Source organism: Anomaloglossus baeobatrachus, chromosome 4 (assembly GCF_048569485.1).
Source record: "Anomaloglossus baeobatrachus isolate aAnoBae1 chromosome 4, aAnoBae1.hap1, whole genome shotgun sequence".
Lineage (NCBI taxonomy): Eukaryota > Metazoa > Chordata > Amphibia > Anura > Aromobatidae > Anomaloglossus > Anomaloglossus baeobatrachus.
Genome location: NC_134356.1, coordinates 532,781,819 through 532,800,283, shown reverse-complemented (window position 1 = coordinate 532,800,283; position 18,465 = coordinate 532,781,819). Strand labels below are relative to the sequence as shown.

The window sequence follows — 18,465 nt, the reverse complement described above, 5'->3', positions numbered from 1 at the left end:
ATATATATATATATATATATATATATATATATATATATATATATATATATATATATACACACTTCGGCACCCTAGGGGGACCAGCACCGGGTGACCGGTGTGGCTTACCGACCGCTCAAGCGGTGTGTGTCCACCAGATTCCCTGCCTTGGGTCTCCCAGAGCTGCAGCCAGAAGTCCTCCACCGGCAGAATGTGTTTAAAACATGGCTGCCGGCTTAGGGGAGGAGGGAGCCGTGGGCGTGACTAACAAAGTGCGGGAATCTGGTGCCCCAGAGTGATTAGTGAGGGGGGAGGAGGACACCTAAAGTGTGCTCCAGCCCTCACTGTCGACGTCAGGCCGACCGTCCCGCCCTTACCCCTGACTGGCAGGCCCGGGGGCGGGAGTTTAAGGCACTAGGCCGCAAAAGCCGGGGACTAAATTTAATACCGCGGCCAGCAAACAGGCACGTTCGGCGCGATAGTCCCGGTCGTCATACAAATACAGCAGCCACTGCAGCGTCTGAGACCAAAGTGCTCCATGCACCGTCCCCAAGGGGACACAGAGTACCTTTAGATGCAGGGCCTGTCCCTGACGATACCAAGTCTCCTGTCCGTCAGAATCCCACAGGGGCTGCGGAGGGAGCCCGGTCCCAGTGCATGGATGACCGGTTAAGATCCCACTTCTCCCAGAGCCTCTAAGGGATGGGGAAGGAAAACGGCATGTGGCTCCAGCCTTTGTACCCGCAATGGGTACCTCAACCTTAACAGCACCGCCGACTCAGTGGGGTGAGAAGGGAGCATGCCGGGAGCCCTGTTAGGGGCCCTCTTTTCTTCCATCCGATACAATCAGCAGCTGCTGCTGACTAAAATGGGAGCTCGAGTGAATGTGTGCCTCCTTCAACACAAAGCATAAAACTGAGGAGCCCGTGATGCACGGGAGGGTGTATAGGCAGAGGGGAGGGGTTACACTTTTTAAAGTGTAATACTTTGTGTGGCCTCCGGAGGCAGAAGCTATACACCCAATCGTCTGGGTCTCCCAATGGAGCGACAAAGAAAACAAGTTGAAAGACTTTTCGGACTGAGACTGAGTTATTCTGGGACTACTTGTTCTACACAGCCGAGCCCCTGGGGCCAGCCTCACTCACGGGAGGCCACACCAGCCGACTGCAGACTCCATCAGCCCCAGACGCTTGTTAAACCTGCAGTGGCGATCACCCATAACCCTGACCGCAAACCGTGAGTGGCGTCATGACTCCTATATAAATAAACCTGACATACCTGTAGCCAGATATACCCAAAGTGAAGACCCTGTGGTGTCCCTGGGGCGACCGCTGCAGGTGGGTGACACACTAGCCCTTACAACGACTATTTTGCAGCTATTTTATAGCACACAAGTTTGTGTCCCTATTGACTTATATGGGGGTTCGGCGTCCGGGATCAAGTTCGGATCCTGAACTGAATTTTTATTAAAATCCAGCAGAACCCAACAGACCCAAACTTCCATGGGCCACTCCTCTACTACTGAATATGCAGATACCCCATATATGCTGGAAAACTATTGTTTGATTTTACGACAGGGCTTGGAAGGGAAGGAGCACCATTTGACTTTTAGAGTGCAAAATTGTCTGGAGTCATGGACGCCATGTTGCGCTCACTCTAAACAAGTAATACGATTTAGGAAACAAGACTCCTCAAGGAAATCATACACATGTTTGGTGAGCACCTTAAACCCCCAGGTGCTTTACAGACTTTGATAACATTTTTCCATGAATATGGGGGAAAAAAAAAAAATAAAAATCACAAAAATGTTTCCTTAACCCCAAAGCATCTTTTATTTTTTACAAGGGTAACAGGAGAAAATGCACCATATAAATTGTTTTGCAATTTCTCGAGCACGCCAATACCCCATATGTGGTAGAAAACTTCTTTTGAGGCACAGTGCAAAGTGATTAAGTGAAGGAGCACCATATTTGAATTCATTTAGTTGGAATGGTTTGAGTGTGCCATGTCACAAAGTCCCTGAGGTGCCAGAAGTGCAGAAATGTCCCAAAAAGGTGAATTCAACAAGGGATGCAGTGATCATATTTGACATCACAGGTGTCTCACAAAATGTTATACTATTGGACGGTGAAGAAAAATACCCCACATCTATACAGTACTGTTTGGCTGCACCATAGCGCTCGAGAAGGAAGGAGCGCCATTTGACTTGGAACACAGATTTTCCTAGAATAGTTTGCAGACTCCATTTGCAGAGCCCCCCAGGTGCCAGAAAAGCAGAAACCTCTAGTGACCAAATTTTGGAAATTACAGCCCTCTGGGAGTTTATCTACTTGTGTAGTGAGAATTTAGTGTCTGGAAAACACAATTAACAATGGCAAATAAGCCCTTATAGTGCTTGTACATTGTGCCCTACTCGTGCTTCTAAGACAAATCCAGTAAATTAAGTAGGCTTCCTCACTAAAACAATGACAAAAATGTGGATGTTAACAGTGGTTTAGGCACAATATGGGGCTCAGAAGGGAGGTGGGGCATTTAAATTTGGGAGCGCAGATTTTTCTGGATTTCTTTTTGGGGGAGCCATAGCACTTCAGAGCCTTTGTGCTACCAGTAAAGTGGAAACCCCTATATTTCCGTTAACAGGTGACAGACCCAAGTGTGGACTTGTGTTTTAGAGTGTGTTAAGTTGAATGGTATTTGGTGGCAATTTGGGGTACAGAACATTTTGGTTCAGTTCACCTTTATCCTCCTTTAGGGCTCATTCAGGCAAGAGTTAAGTTTGTCCTGGTCAGTTCCTCTTTTTGAGGACCTACTGACAAGCCCAATGTGTTTTTTATAGGATCGGATGGCACACGGAAGCACTTCCGTGTGCCATCAGTTCCTACAAAAAATACATCATAGCTCATATGTCCGTTCCGTTATGGATTCTATTCTGTTATATTGACCGTGACTCAATATAAGTCAAGGGGCCCACAAAAGCCCCGGAAGCACATCCATGTGGCGCCCCTGCAGTCTGTGTCCCCACTCCCGCGTCAGCCCCGCAACTGCTCGTACTCCAGTGTGTCAGCATCTGCTTGCACTGCAATGTGAGCAGCAGTGAGTATGACGACTGGAGGTTAGCGCAGATCACTACCTGCTGTGATGATCTCCGCTGAACTCTTGTCGTCAGTGCTAGTCACTGAGTTCCATGGCCGTAGCGATCTCCCCTTAAGTCTCGCGGGAGCCCATGACGTCACCGCTAATCACAGTCTCGGGCCACCCATGAGACTTGCGGTGAGATCGCAGTGGTCATTGAACTCTGTGATGAGCGCTGATGTCATGAGATAATCTGAGTTCAATACCAAAAGGTAATGATCTGAGCTAACCTCATGATGTCTGTGCTCGTTCTGCCCTGCGATGACCTGGCCTGACCTAATGTTAGCTCAGGTCACTGCACTACTCTCCCAGCCAATGATTCTGTTCTTCATTGACTGGAACAGTGACTACGGTATGGATTGTTGTGGGACCCCCTTATTGGATTACAGCGGACGCAGATTTGTGTTTTCTTTCCAATAAATTGGTGAAAGAGGGAATGTGTTGGGAAGTGTTTTTTCAAATAAAAATTTGTCGTCTTTTTTTAATTTTATTATTGACTGGGTTAGTGATGTCGGGTATCTGATAGGATTGTGATGTCACGGCATCTAAGGCTTGATGTCAGGTGACATTACACAGCAGGTATCTACCCCATATTTTACCCAGTTTGCCACTGCACCAGGGACACAGGATGAGCTGGGACTAAGCGCCAGTATTGGCGCATCTAATGGATGTGCCACTTCTGGGGTCTGCTATTTTTAGGCTGGTGAGGGTCCAATAACTGTGGACCTCCCTAGTCTGAGAATAGCAGACCACAGCTGTCTGCTTTACCTTGGCTGGTGATCCAATTTGGGGGGACCCCACATTTTTTGTTTTAAATTATTTCGTTTAATATAACAGCATAGGGAAACCTCTGTTTTGGATTACCAGTCAAGGTGAAGCTGCCAGCTGCAGTCTGCTTCACCCTAGCTGGCTACAAAAAATAGGGGAAGACTCCACTTTTATTTATTTTTTGGCTAAGTACAAGGCTAAACATCCTTTAGTGCCATATGAAAGGCACTAAATAGTGCAATGTTACTAAATGCAAGGGAGTGGGACATTATACATGTCTTTTTCATCTCTCACTCTATCTTTCTAGATTTTGACTATGTAATCCTTTTTTTTCCGATCTGCAAAAAAAAAAAACAAAAACCTGGAAGGCACATTGATAACAAACGGACCATATACGGAACGGATACGGAGGTGACAGATGAATCCGTGGAAAAACAGGACCGCCTATAGAAAAAGAGAATTTTGTTACTTACCGTAAATTCTTTTTCTTATAGTTCCGACATGGGAGACCCAGACCATGGGTGTATAGCTTCTGCCTCCGGAGGACACACAAAGTACTACACTCAAACGTGTAGCTCCTCCCTCCTAGCATATACACCCCCTGGTAGCCAGTCCTAGCCAGTTTAGTGCAAAAGCTGAAGGAGGACATCCACCCACAAGTAGAGACAGAGAAAAACCCGGAACAACCGGCACCTCTGTCTACAACAACAGCCGGTGATAACACACGGAACAAGAAACCTGCCGACAGGCAACAGGGAGGGTGCTGGGTCTCCCATGTCGGAACTATAAGAAAAAGAATTTACGGTAAGTAACAAAATTCTCTTTTTCTTCATCGTTCCTTATGGGAGACCCAGACCATGGGACGTTCTAAAGCAGTCCATGGGTGGGCATAAACAGAAAACTGACAAGTAGGTGAAACCTAACTTCACAAATGGGCGACAGCCGCCTGAAGGATGCGTCTGCCCAAGCTCGCATCTGCCGAAGCAAGAGCATGCACTTCGAAAAGGTATGCAGACTAGTCCAAGTGGCAGTCTGACAGACCTGCTGAGCCGTAGCCTGGGCCTGAAAGCCTAAGAGGGACCGACAGCTCTGATCAAATGTGCCTTGATCCCCGGCGGGAGAGGCACTTGAGTACACTGGTAGGTATCGGAAAAAGGCCGACCTAAACCAACGAGCCAGGGTCGGCTTAAATGCCGAGAGGCCCTTACGCTGACCAGCGGTCAGCACAAAGGAGAGGTGCACCGCCTAAGAACCGCGGTGCGAGTCACATAGATCCGGAGCGCCCGCACCAGATCCAGAGTATGCAACGCCCTTTCAAAGCGACGAACAGGAGCCGGACAAAAGGAAGGCAGGAAAAATGCCCCGGTTAAGGTGGAAGCAGCAACCGCCTTAGGGAGAAAGTCCGGAGTCGGACGGAGAACCACCTTGTCTAGGTGAAGGAGGACTCCGAAGAGAGTGCGGCCACAACAGAGACTCCCTTGAGGGAAGTTATGGCCACTAGAAAGACCACTTTCTGTGAAAGACTAAACAAAGAAACCTCCCTAAGAGGCTCAAAGGGGGGTTTCCGGAAACCGTGAGGACCGAATTAAGGTCCCAGGGCTCCAAAGGCCGCCGGTAAGGTGGAATAATGTGAGATGCGCCCTGCATGAAGGAGCGCACCTGGACCAGCCAGGCGATACGCCGCTGGCACAACGCTGACAGAGCCGAGACCTGTCCCTTAAGGGAATTGAGGGATAGTCCTAGCTGCAGACCGGACTGTAGAAGGGACAGGAGGGTCGGCAAGGCCAAAAAGGCCAAAGGATACTTCCGAGCTCGAGTCATAGTGGAGATGACTTCAGGAGGGATACCAGAAGTCGTCAAGATCCAGGACTCAAACGCCACGCCGTCAATCTGAGAGCCGCAGGTTCTCGCGGAAAGACGGTCCTCGTGAGAGAAGGTCTGGACAGTCCGGGAGATGCTATGGCATCTCTACGGACAGAGGGAGCAGGTCAGGGTACCAAGCTTGCCTGGGTCAGTCTGGAGTAATGAGAATGACCCGACGGCCCTCCTTTCTGATCTTGCGCAGGACTCTGGGCAAGAACTAGAGAGTGAAACACGTAAGACAGACGAAGCTGGGACCAAACTTGAACCAGTGCGTCTGCCGCAAAAAAACCTGAGGATCGTGGAGCCACGGTTTGACGGCTGAGACAATCTGCCTCCCAGTTTCCCACGTCTGAGATGTGGGCTGCGGATATGGTGGACTAGGAGTCCCCCGTCCACTGAAGAATGCGATGAACCTCCAACATTGTCAGGCGGCTGAGTGTCCCGCCCTGGAGGTTGATGTAGGCAAACGCTGTAGCGTTGTCTGACTGGACTCGAATGTGCCTGGCCGCCAACAGATGGCGAAAGGCTTAGAGAGCTAGAAACACAGCTCTGATTTCCAGCACGTTGATCCAGAGGGCTAATTCGGACAGAGTCCAAGTGCCCTGCGCTCCATGGTGGAGATGTACTGCTCCCCAGCCGGATAGACTAGCATCTTGGTGAGGATCACCCGGGACGGAGCCAGGAAGGAGCGTCTCAGACAGAGGGGGCGAATCCACCACTGAAACGAGCCCCTCCACCCCGTGGAAGGAGGAAGTCCGCTTGTTCCAACAGCGGAAAATATCCAGCCGCAGAGGACGCAGATGGAACTAGGCAAGGGAATCGCTTCCATTGACACCACCATCTGATCCAGCACCTGTATTAGGTGCCTGATGGAACGACGTCGACCGCCAGCGGGGGGACTGCTGTTTGACTAAAGGCAGCTTCACAAGTGCCGACAGAGTCTCGAATTGCGACCCTGGGAATATGAACTTCCGGGTCGAAGTCAGAGTGGACTTGGACAGAATGACAAACCACCCGAATTGGTTAGAGTGGCGAAAGTGAGCGAGGCACTCCGCTAACATTTTGCACTGGATGAAGCCCAAACTAGAAGGCTGTCCAGGACAAAAGGATCACTGCCAACCCCTAGAGGTGCAGGACCGCAATCACAGCTGCCCCGCCCTTGAGAATACTCGAGGGGCCGTGGCTAACCCCAAGGGAAGAGCCACGAATTGGACCACTCTGAATGCAAAACGTAGCCAAGGCTGGTGTGAAACTGCGATTGGCACATGCAGATAGGCATCTCTGATGTCGATGGATGCTAGGGAATCTCCTTGGGTCATTGATTGACCGCAGAGACTCCATGCGACAATGCCGCACCTGAACATGCTTGAGATCCAGGACGGAAGGCATCGGTACTAGGAATAGATTTAAGCAGAAATCTCAGAACCGTTCCCAGTCGGGAACCGGTACAATTACTCCAGTGGCCTGCAAGAATGCCACAGCCTGTGAGAAGGCGCGGCCTTGGAGCAGGGGGGAGTTGCAGAAAAAATCTGTTTGGCGGGCTGGATAGAATTCTATCCTGTAGCCGTGGGAGATGGTATCTCGCACCCAATGATCGGAGACATGTTAAAAACATACGTCGCTAAAGTGGGAATGCCTGCCACCGACCAAGGACGTTGCTGGCGTGGCCAGATAGCCAGGAGGAGGCTGACTTAGTGGCAGCATGTCCTGCGGTCTTCTCGTGCGCCATTTGGATTTACGATCCTTGGCTGAGCCAGTGGACGAGGCCGATGGCTTAGAGAACGATCAGATGGAGGAACGAAAAGAACGAAACCTCGACTGATTCGTGTCCTGGACAGGTTTCCCGGTTTAGGTTTGTGGCATGGAAGAACTCTTCCCGCCAAGAGCTTTCTTAATAATTTCATCCAGTTGTTCCCGAATAGTCTGGTCCCAGCAAAAGGGAGCCCAGCAAGGAACTTCTTTAGAAGCATCCGCCCTCCAGTTCCAAAGCCACAGGAGCTTGCGGATAGCGAGGAAATTAGCCGAGGCCACCGCAGTGCGGTGAGAGTCTCCAGCATGGCAGACATGGCATAGGATGAAAAGACTGAAGTCTGGAAGTTAAGGCAACCATTTCGGGCAAAGAGTCCCTGTGAGGGAATGCATCTCCTCCAGAGAAGCAGAGATGGCTTTGAGAACCGCACTGCTGCTGCAAGAGCTGGGGAGAACGAGGCCCTTGCCGCCATACAGATTTGGCCAGAAGGACAACCTGGCGGACAGCAAAGCTGTAAGTGAGGAGCCATCAGCCACTGATACAACGGTCCGGGCTGAGTGTCTAAACACCAGAGGGACCACCTTTGGTGAATGAGCCCGCTCCTTGACCACCTCTGGTGGAAAGGGAAAACTGCCATCAGAACCACGCTTTGGGAAGCGTTTGCCAGAGCAGACCCTGGGCTTGGACACAGTGGCCTGAAAACTGGAGTGGTTAAGGAACACACTCATTGTTCTCTTAGGCAAGGTAAACTGGTGCCTTTTTGCCAGAGAGGGTTGTTCCTCTGATACTGGCGGATTGAGGTCCAGTACAGAATTAATGTACAGTGGGATAGGGGGGTGCGGTGGGCACACTTGGTGTGTAGAGAGGAGCATATATGTGTTGTGCTTCTCTGGTCCCCCAGTTCAGTGGGTTTTTTATTGAGAATGGGGGCCTGCTGTCAGCCACTGATACAACTATCCGGGCTGAAATACTAGACACCGGAGGGACCACCCTTGGTGAATGAGCCCACTCCTTGACCACCTGTGGTGGAAGGGAGAAACAGTCATCAGAACCACGCTTTGGGAGCGTCTGTCAGGACAGGCTCTGGGCTTGGTCTAATGGGCGGAAAACTGGAGTGGTTAAGGAACACACTCCTTGTTCTCTGTAAGGTATACTGATGCCTTTCTGCCAGAGGGGGATACTCCCCTGATACAGGCGGATTGAGGTCCAGTACAAATATAATGGACGCAATCAAATCATTAGCATCTGCATCACCCTTGGACAGATCAATGGCACATTAAGTAGCGTCCGAGCCCCCAGAAAAGACATCCTCCTTGTCCCGTGAGTCAGCTCGTGAATCAGAGCTGCGGGACGGGGAGGACAGGGGACCCTGCGTCTCCATTTTAGGAGGACGGGGACTAAGACCAGAGGAAGAGTCCTCTGAGAGCTTGCTGAGCAAGCCGGAGCAGCAGAAGCGCCCTGAAGGGGGCTAATGCATGCTCAGCACCACCAGAGCAGCTGGAGGGACCACTGATGAGCCTCCAGGCTGGGGGATCACTATGTTTATGTGCTCAGTACAAGTCTACATGCAGTGCATATTAAGAACAGTCTTGCAGCCTTGCTCTGATGTGAGACATGCTGCAGAAGTGGGGGCTCTGTGAGGGAATGCATCTCCAGAATGACCCCCAACAGAGAATATAAATAGAGAAAATAAGCAGCTGCACAACTGGAGGTTGTGGCTTGCCAGACCGTTTAATAAACATTTCTGTGCTCTCCAGTCCCCCAGCCCAGGCCCCCATTTGTCACAATGTGGGATCTCTGTGCCTATGTAGACATTGAGAACGCTGAGAAAATGGCGACCGGAGCGAGGAGAGGGGGCAGGGCCTCCTCTGAGAGCGGGCAAATGATGTAGACAGGGGAGGGAATCTCTCCTCAGTGAGGAGTATCCGTTCCCTGTGCTGCACAGCCGCTGGGCGGAGCCACACTGTCCCTCTGCATAACTAATATGCAGGGGCAGTGAAACCGAAACTAGGCCTCAGGCGAAGCCGGGGCCTAGATTTAAACATGCGGCCAGCGTGCAGGCACCATCGGCGCGGTTCTCCAGTGAAAACTGGAGAACCGGCCGGAAATGTTACCACAGACATATAACACACTCCCCCCAATAAATGAAGTACAAGGGACCCCTGGAAAGACCACTTTCAGTGGTAAAGACGTCTCAATACTTAGCTTTAGAGACGCAGGGCCATGTCCCTGGGGGGGGGGTTAAACGCTCCATCCGGCAGGATCCTGAACAGGGCTGCGGATGGAGACCGATCTCCTGCAAAGCAGTGAGAACCGTGTCGGCTCCCACTTCAAGCCAGAGCCCCAGGGGGTGGTGAAGGAGCGCGGCATGTGAAGGCTCCAGCCTTGTAAAATCAACCTTAACAGCACCGCCGACACAGTGGGGTGAGAAGGGACATGCCAGGAGTCCAGACTGGACCCGCTTTTCTTCCAAATCTTTGAAATCCAAAAAATCAAAATCAAAAATCAGAGAATGCGTGTGTGTGTGTGATCCTCCTGAACACAAAGCATTGAAACTGGCTAGGACTGGCTACCAGGGGGTGTATATGCTAGGAGGGAGGAGCTACACGTTTGAGTGTAGTACTTTGTGTGTCCTCCGGAGGCAGAAGCTATACACCCATGGTCTGGGTCTCCCATAAGGAACGATGAAGAAACACCTGATTCAAGCGAAACCTTAGATGGATCCATTCACTAATGAGGCAGCAGAGTTAATCCAGACTCCATTTGGCCACTGTTCAGTAGTGTCACTATTCAAAAGGGGCACAAAACAGTTGACCACTTTTTGGACGCCTAAAAAGAAATGCAAAAATATATACCCTGCCAAGCCACAGGCCAGATGGGAGTTCAAAGTGACTGTCACTGCCTCATTACAATGAATTTTACGTTGGGAATTTTGTCTGAATCACGGTTTTCAGATATTTACACGTAAGCATGCAGCATATAGTGCAGGATAAATGTGAGCCGCACCTGTGATCTTTGGGAGGCAGGATGAACAAAACAACAGCAGTTGAAGAATTGGATAAATTACGGTGAGAGCCGGGACTCTGCTGTCATGCAAGCCGAGCTACCGGCAGTGATTGCGTGGGCACAGCTCCTGTACCTGCACGATTGTCAGGATGTACCAGAACGTCCAAGCTCAGGAAGTTCCCACCAAAAAGGACGTCCCGGGGCATCCAGGATCGTAACGGGTTTAAGCAACTTTAATGTATCCATAAAGTGCCGATTACAGACTAATCTGGCAAAAAAGAAAAATCCAAAAATCAAATTTTTTTCTGCTGAAGTAAAAAAAAAAAAAAAAAAAAAAAGAAAAAACAAAAACAAAAAGTGGATCTTAAAACACCTCAAAACGTCAGTCATAATATTAAGCCTCAGACGCGTCAATTCTCTTGCACGTGAAAAAAAAAAAAAAAAGGTCTGTTGTCCCCAAGTGTTTTGAATTGAGTTTTCATAAATGATTTACCACTGATTAATATGTATGTTAAAAAATTAACTGCACAAGTTCTCCTATTCTTTGCATTGTTAAATGGTGGACCCATAGATTTGTATGAGATAGTTTGATCTGTGACACGGATCAGAGATGGACAGGACAATCCACAAAAAAAACAAAACAAAACACTGACCGCTTCATAGACTATAATGGGTATATGGTATGGTATAATGGGTGATCTACCTGCGAAAAACACCTACAAAGAACCAATGGGTTTCACAGATGCTCGACTGAGGCTTAAATGAGATCTGATACACCAGGCTCATCTCAGAGTGCACCAGCCATGTATATGGGAATCGCTCACCTAGCTTCTTTCTCTTGGATGAAGGCGTTTTGCCCTTAAACAGCATTGGCGACTGTGTTAGGGCCAAGAGACCACTTGAAGACAATGAATTCCGCACTACCTGTTTAGGTGATGTGAAAGCTGAAAAATAGAAACAAAATGAAATTAACTGTAATTTTGTGCATATATATATTATATATATATTTATTTTTATTAGTTGAGAGTGCATGGCGATAGAGTGATACTGTACCCGAAATACTGAAGACATCATCTTCACAAGAACTTTGCTGTGACAGGCTCATATCGGATGATGGCACATACTCTTCGGTGTCTTCACAGGCAGCACCCACTGTACAGGATCGCTTAAAATTGTGTTTGTCTTTTGTGGGCGACATGACATCAAATCTCCGTTTTCTGGATTTGAATGACATGGCCTCAGTATCTGTTCTACCTTTCCATTCTAAAACCGGGGACTGCTCGAGAAGTCTGGAAACCCCATCCACTAGGAGATCTCCCAAGGGGGAGGCCTTGTTAACTTCATGTTCCTGACTGCTTTCCTCTCCGGATGGAGCACTGCATACATAATCCTGATTCTTCTCTTGCCTGAGTGGATGCAACTTGACAGCAAATGCTTTTTTCTTCCTGGGCCAATTATTAATGACATCACTGCCATTTTTATCCTTGTACTTTGGTGATGGAGTCCATGGGCTTACAGCTTCAGTCTGTGAAGGAGAAGCAGTACTGGAGGAGCTCCTTTTTGGTGTATAAGTGTGGCAGATTAATGTCTGCAGTCCACTTTTTCCAGGCGTATTGTGGGAAGATCTTAGGCAAGGGGAGGAACATGCAGATTCCAACTTCATAGCATGCTTGTTACACCACATCTCCCCAAAAGGGCTTTCATTTCCTTTTTTACTTTGAAGTCTATTTGGAGTTTTTGGTAAAGTACTCATATCAACAGTAGGATTGGAGTCTGTCCTTTTAAATCGCAGCTTGGGTAATCCAGATGCTTGCATCTCAAGTTCAACTTCATAAATTGGAGGAGGGTTGAGTTTCTTCTGACTTTTTGGAGTAGAGAATTTTGCAGGAATTTGTGGGGTCCCAAGACGTGCTGCTGCCTCCCTCTGTCTTCTATCCACAGTACATCGCAGTCCATACGGTGACGTACAAGTTACATCTTCCTCACCCTTCGGAGTCGTTGGCAAGTGTTTCATTAAAACCGCATCAGACGATTTTCTCTTGATTAAAACTTTCATCTTCAAGTCACCGCTTTCCGTTGGCACAATCTTTGCTTCAGTTATATCAATACTTTCATCTGTTTGAGAGGTATTGTTATAAGACTCTGTGCTCTCGGAGGTCTCCAAAGAGGACATATCTAGCCTTTCACACAAAACAATGGCTTCACCTTTGCAATTCGGCGACAGCATTTTGTGTATAGAAGAGCTGCTTATATTTGGAGACAAGACCGTGGCAGTATCATACACTTTTTCAAAAATGGCTGTAGAAAGTGATTCTGGTTTCTCTTGACCTCCATTTGCTTCCTTAAGGGGTTTACTGGGTTTTGAGTCCAAACTCTCCGGAGCACAACTAGGTTTCACATCATTAAGGATAGATTTCCTGGGAGTTTTTAGTGTTGGTTCACAAGGGGTCATAGACTGAATGCCTGCAGTTTTTCTGGGGGAGAACGTTACCTTTTTAGGAGTACGTTCCACTGCAAAAGCTAACATGTCTGCACTATTTTTTACTTGTTTTTTTGGTGTGGGTGTTTCAGACACCTTTTGTGGGGTTTTAAGTAAGTACCTCGATGGTGTAACACACTGCATGCTTGTCATCAGTGACCTGGGAGATTTCCTGGGTGTGCAAGACGAGTGTGTTACCTTTGCCGGTGTGTTAGTGCTTCCGCTCGGAGGAGTTTTCTGTGGACTTCTGAAAACTTGATCCTGAGATACATCTGCTCCCTCCTTCTGAGGTGTAAACGACTGCTTTACAGATTTTAACGGTGAAATCATTCTAATCGTTGGTGAGCCACTACAGCAAGGTGTAGTCTGGGCTAAACGTTCGCTTCTTCTTTCAGCAGATTTAGAAGGGGTCTTTTCCTCTATTTTAGATGGTGAGAAAAACACTCCCAAGTTTTTAGCAGCACTTCTTTTTTCCACTGACATTTTGGAAGGAGTTTTAGGTGTGCACACTGGTGTGCGTGGTGTTCGGGGAGATCTTCGTAGCAATCTGCTAGTTTCATTCGGATGCTCACAACTTGGAAGGGATTTCTGTCTTTTGCTTGGAGTAAACATCTGAGTCTTTTCTAATATCTATAAAAACAATAAAATGTAAGTAGTTGTTTGCAGCAACATTACAAATTGTGAAACGTAAAAACTTGAATATTTTGGCTAATAACTAGGTCAGCTCTTGAAATCTAATCTTGACCACTCATGACCTGGTGTTCTGATGAATTTGACAATGGTGTATATCTCGCTCTGCCTACTATGCTTTATATTTTAGCAAACCATCATAAATCAGTTGTTTATATTTATAGAAAATTCTACCTCATTGCTACTAGGAACGGTTTCATCTAACAGTTTTCTTCTTGCTCGGCGTGTTGGCGGACTAGCGAGCCCATAAACTTCTCCAAACAGCAAACGTTTAGGAGTTTTAGCCTCCGGCTGAGCTGTGCTGTCTTAAAATAAAATATTGCATCCATAAACTATGCATTTAATCAAAAGCACCCTCTTCCCCCCCAAGTTTCCAAGATACTGACTTCCACTGTGCGTTGGCTGAGTGGCAGAGTCGACTCTCTCCAGATTACGGGATTTTGGCTGCGACGCATAAAAAGAAGAAGAGTTTCTCCTTGTAAATGTCAATTGCTTAATACGAGGGCTTCTCCGTACTTCGAGACCTGACGGAAAAAAAAAATTAAACAAAAAACGGATTTTTGTGTACTCACCGTAAAATAGTTTTCTCTTAGCCATCATTGGGGGACACAGGACCATGGGTGTTATGCTGCCTATCCATAGGAGGACACTAAGTAGATGCAAAATGCATAAGCTCCTACTCTGCAGTATACACCCCCTGGCCGGGCCAGGCAACCTCAGTTTTAGTACACAAGAAGTAGGAGAAAAAAAAATAGTAGAAACTTATCTCAACGGAGGAACATGAGAAAAGAAGAGTCATAACCAAATAAGGTACTGAGAGAACCAAGGCCCAACAGGGCAACAGGGTGGGTGCTGTGTCCCCCAATGATGGCTAAGAGAAAACGATTTTACGGTGAGTACACAAAAATCCGTTTTTCTCTGACGCCTCATTGGGGGACACAGGACCATGGGACGTCCTAAGCAGTCCATGGGTAGGAAAAAATAGAAGACAACACAACCCAAGGACTAGGAACCAGTCCCAGACAGCCTGGAGCGCCTACTGAGAGAGGTGCTCTACTGCCGTTTGCAGAATTTACCTACCCAGATTTGGCTCAGCTGAAACCTGGGTATGGACTCTCTAATGCTTTGAAAACGTATGTAGGCTAGACCAGGTCGCAACCTTACACACCTGTTCCACTGAAGCCTGATATAAGCTGCTTTGCTGCGGGTGCCCCCCTGCCGATTGATATAGGCTACAGCTGTCGCATTGTCCGATTGGACTCAAATCTGACGACCCGCTAGCAGAGGGCAGAACGCCCTGAGCTCTAGGATGATCGCGCAGATTTCCAGGATGTTTATGGGTAGGGGAGACTCCTGGGGCGTCCAACGTCCTTGAGCAGTGTGGTGCCGGTACACTGCACCCCAGCCTAGGAGGCTAGCGTCCGTGGTCAGGACCAGCCAGTTCACTGGGAGAAAAGATCTCCCCTTCGATAGGGATGAGGGCCAAAGCCACCAGCGGAGTGTATACCTGACTGAAGGCGTCAGGTGAAGATGTTTGTCCAGGGAGAAGGGGCTCTTGTCCCTGGCAGCTAGAAGGGCTAGCTGCAGTGGGCGGAGGTGCAGTTGAGCAAAAGGTACTGCCTCCATAGCCGCCACCGTCCTGCCGAGCACCTTCATGCTGAATCGAATGGAGCGAGACGGAGGACGTAGAAGGCAGCGTACCGCTCGTTGAAGAGCGAACGCATTGTCCTGAGGGAGAAGGATCAAGCCCAGACGGGTGTCCAGGGACATGCCCACGAAGGTGATGGATCGTGCTGGGACCGTGGATGATTTGTCTAGATTCAGTAACCACCCCATACGGGAGATGGTGTCCACGGTGATCTGTACGCTGGTTGAGCAGTCGCGGAAGGAGGGGGCCTTGATGAGGAGGTCGTCCATGTAAGGGAGAACGACTACTCCTCTGGCGTGAAGGACGCTCATGGCGGCCGCCATGACTTTGGTGAAGACCCTTGGTGCGGTGGAAAGGCCGAAGGGTAGAGCTACGAATTGAAAATGGTAGTCCTGAACTGCGAAGCGGAGGAACTTTTGGTGATCTGGAGCGATGGGTATGTGCAGGTACGCGTCCTTGATATCTATGGAAGCGAGGAATTCCCCTCAGACTATGGATGCAATAATGGACCTTAGGGACTCCATTCTGAATCTCCGTACGTGCACATGTTTGTTCAGGTGTTTGAGGTCCAGGATGGGTCGAACTGACCCATCCTTTTTGGGGACCACAAAGAGGTTGGAAAAACCCCCCCCTGAACTTCTCGTCGTCCGGGACGGGTATTATCACTCCTGCTGTTTGGAGCGAGTGGATTGCTGAGAAAAAGGGCCTTGCGTCGTTTGAGTCTTTGGGGGGTTTGAGAGAAGGAACCGACTCGGGGGTCTGGTCCGAAATTCTATGTGGTAACCGGAAGACACAAGGTCTTGCACCCATTTGTCGTCTGAGGCGGCAGCCCAGATGTGTTGAAAGAGCCGCAGTCGACCTCCTACAATGAGTGTCTTCAGGGGCGCCAAAGGAGTCATGAGGGGGGAGAACGTCGTGGACGAGTCTCCCTAGTCCTGGACTGTTTCAGTCTAGGCTGCCATGAAGAAGTGGGTTTCGGGGAGAGCTGAGAAGGTCGGTCCCTGCGTAGTCAGCAGTTAGTGGCGGGGGCAGAGCGGGATGTCGACCACCCAAATGAGTTCCGAAAGGAGCGGAACGAGGACCGTGGACGTCTGGCGAAGGTCGTCCTGAACTTCAGCTGGGGAAGGGAGGTACTTTTTCCTCTCGTGGCGTCAGAAGAAGGGAATTTTGTATACTTACCGTAAATTCCTTTTCTTCTAGCTCCAATTGGGAGACCCAGACAATTGGGTGTATAGCTACTGCCTCCGGAGGCCACACAAAGTATTACACTCAAAAGTGTAAGGCCCCTCCCCTTCTGGCTATACACCCCCAGTGGGATCACTGGCTCACCAGTTTAGTGCAAAAGCAAGAAGGAGGAAAGCCAATAACTGGTTTAAAGACCAATTCAATCCGAAGAAACATCGGAGAACTGCAACCATTCACATGAACAACATGTGTACCGAAAAAAAACCCTAAGAAAACAGGGCGGGCGCTGGGTCTCCCAATTGGAGCTAGAAGAAAAGGAATTTACGGTAAGTATACAAAATTCCCTTCTTCTTTGTCGCTCCATTGGGAGACCCAGACAATTGGGATGTCCAAAAGCAGTCCCTGGGTGGGTAAAAGAATACCTCGTGTTAGGGCTGTCAAATAGCCCTTTCGTACAGGTGGGCAACCGCCGCCTGAAGGACTTGTCTACCTAGGCTGGCGTCTGCCAAAGCGTAGGTATGCACCTGATAATGCTTGGTAAAAGTGTGCAGACTCGACCAGGTAGGTGCCTGGCACACCTGCTGAGCCGTAGCCTGGTGCCGTAATGCCCAGGACTCACCCACGGCTCTGGTAGAATGGGCATTCAGCCCTGAGGGAACCGGGAGCCTAGCAGAACGGTAGGTTTCAAGAATTGGTTCCTTGATCCACCGAGTCAGGGTGGATTTGGAAGCTTGCGACCCATTACGCTGACCAGCGACAAGGACAAAGAGTGCATCCGAGCGGCACAGGAGCGCCGTGCGGGAATGTAGATCCTGAGTGCTCTCACCAGATCCAACAGATGCAAATTCTTTTCAAATTGATGGACTGGATGAGGACACAAAGAAGGTAAGGTGATATCTTGATTGAGATGAAAGTGGGATACCACCTTAGGGAGAAAGTCCGGAATCGGACGCCGAACCCCCTTGTCCTGGTGAAGACCAGGAATGGAGATTTGCATGACAGCGCTGCTAGCTCGGACACTCTCTGAAGAGACGTGACCGCTACTAGAAGGCCACTTTCTGTGAAATACGGAAAGGGAAACAACTTTCAAAAACTCGAAAGGCGGCTTCAAGAGAGTCATTAGAACCTTGTTCAGACTCCAGAGCCCTAATGGCCGCTTGTACGGAGTGATGAGAAGACAAACTCCCTGCAGGAACGGGCATACCTGCGGAAGTCGGCTAGGCGTTTCTGAAAAAATACAGATAGCGCTGAGGCTTGTCCTTTAAGGGAGCTGAGCGACCAACTATTTTCCAACCAAGATTGTAGGAAGGAAGGAAAAATAGGCGACGCAAATGGCCAGGGAGAAAACTCCTTGAGCAGAGCACCAAGATAAGAATATCTTCCACGATCTGTGGTAGATCTTGGCGGACGTTGGCTTCTTGGCCTGCGTCATGGTGACAACCACTCCTGAGATAATCCTGAAGACGCTAGGATCCAGGACTCAATGGCTACACCGTCATGTTCAGGGCCGCAGAGTTCAGATGGAAAAAAGGGCCCTTGAAACAGCAAGTCTGGTCGGTCTGGTAGTGGCCACGGTTGGCCTACCGTGAGGTACCACAGATCCGGGAACCCCGACCTCCTCGGCCAATCTGCGACCAATGTTGAACTGAGGCGTCCGCCGCCAGAGCTCGATGATCGTGAGACTGTGCTATGAAGCCGGAACAAAGTTGTTGTGCCGTGACGCCATTATGTCGACGTCCGGCATCCCGCAGCGGCGACAGATCTCCTGAAACCCGTCCGGGTGAAGAAACCAGTCCCCTGCGTCCATACCCTGGCGACTGAGGAAGTCTGCTTCCTAGTTTACCACGCCTGGGATGTGAACTGCGGATATGGTGGATGCCGTGTCTTCTACCCACGTTAGAATCCGCCGGACTTCCTGGAAGGCTTGCCGGCTGCGTGTTCTTCCGTGGAGGTTGATGTATGCCA

General features: G+C 49.2%; 1 protein-coding gene across 1 annotated transcript in view; it reads right to left on the bottom strand.

Annotated features, from left to right (window-relative positions):
• TICRR (TOPBP1 interacting checkpoint and replication regulator) overlaps positions 1-18,465 on the bottom strand; it is a 181,026-nt gene that overhangs the window by 8,944 nt on the left and 153,617 nt on the right. Inside the window, exons 18-21 of the mRNA XM_075345941.1 lie at positions 14,054-14,191; positions 13,842-13,972; positions 11,552-13,607; positions 11,323-11,442 (exon numbers count right to left, since the gene is read on the bottom strand). Of these exons, the coding sequence (XP_075202056.1) occupies positions 11,323-11,442; positions 11,552-13,607; positions 13,842-13,972; positions 14,054-14,191 (2,445 nt within the window). The remainder of the gene's footprint in view (positions 1-11,322; positions 11,443-11,551; positions 13,608-13,841; positions 13,973-14,053; positions 14,192-18,465) is intronic.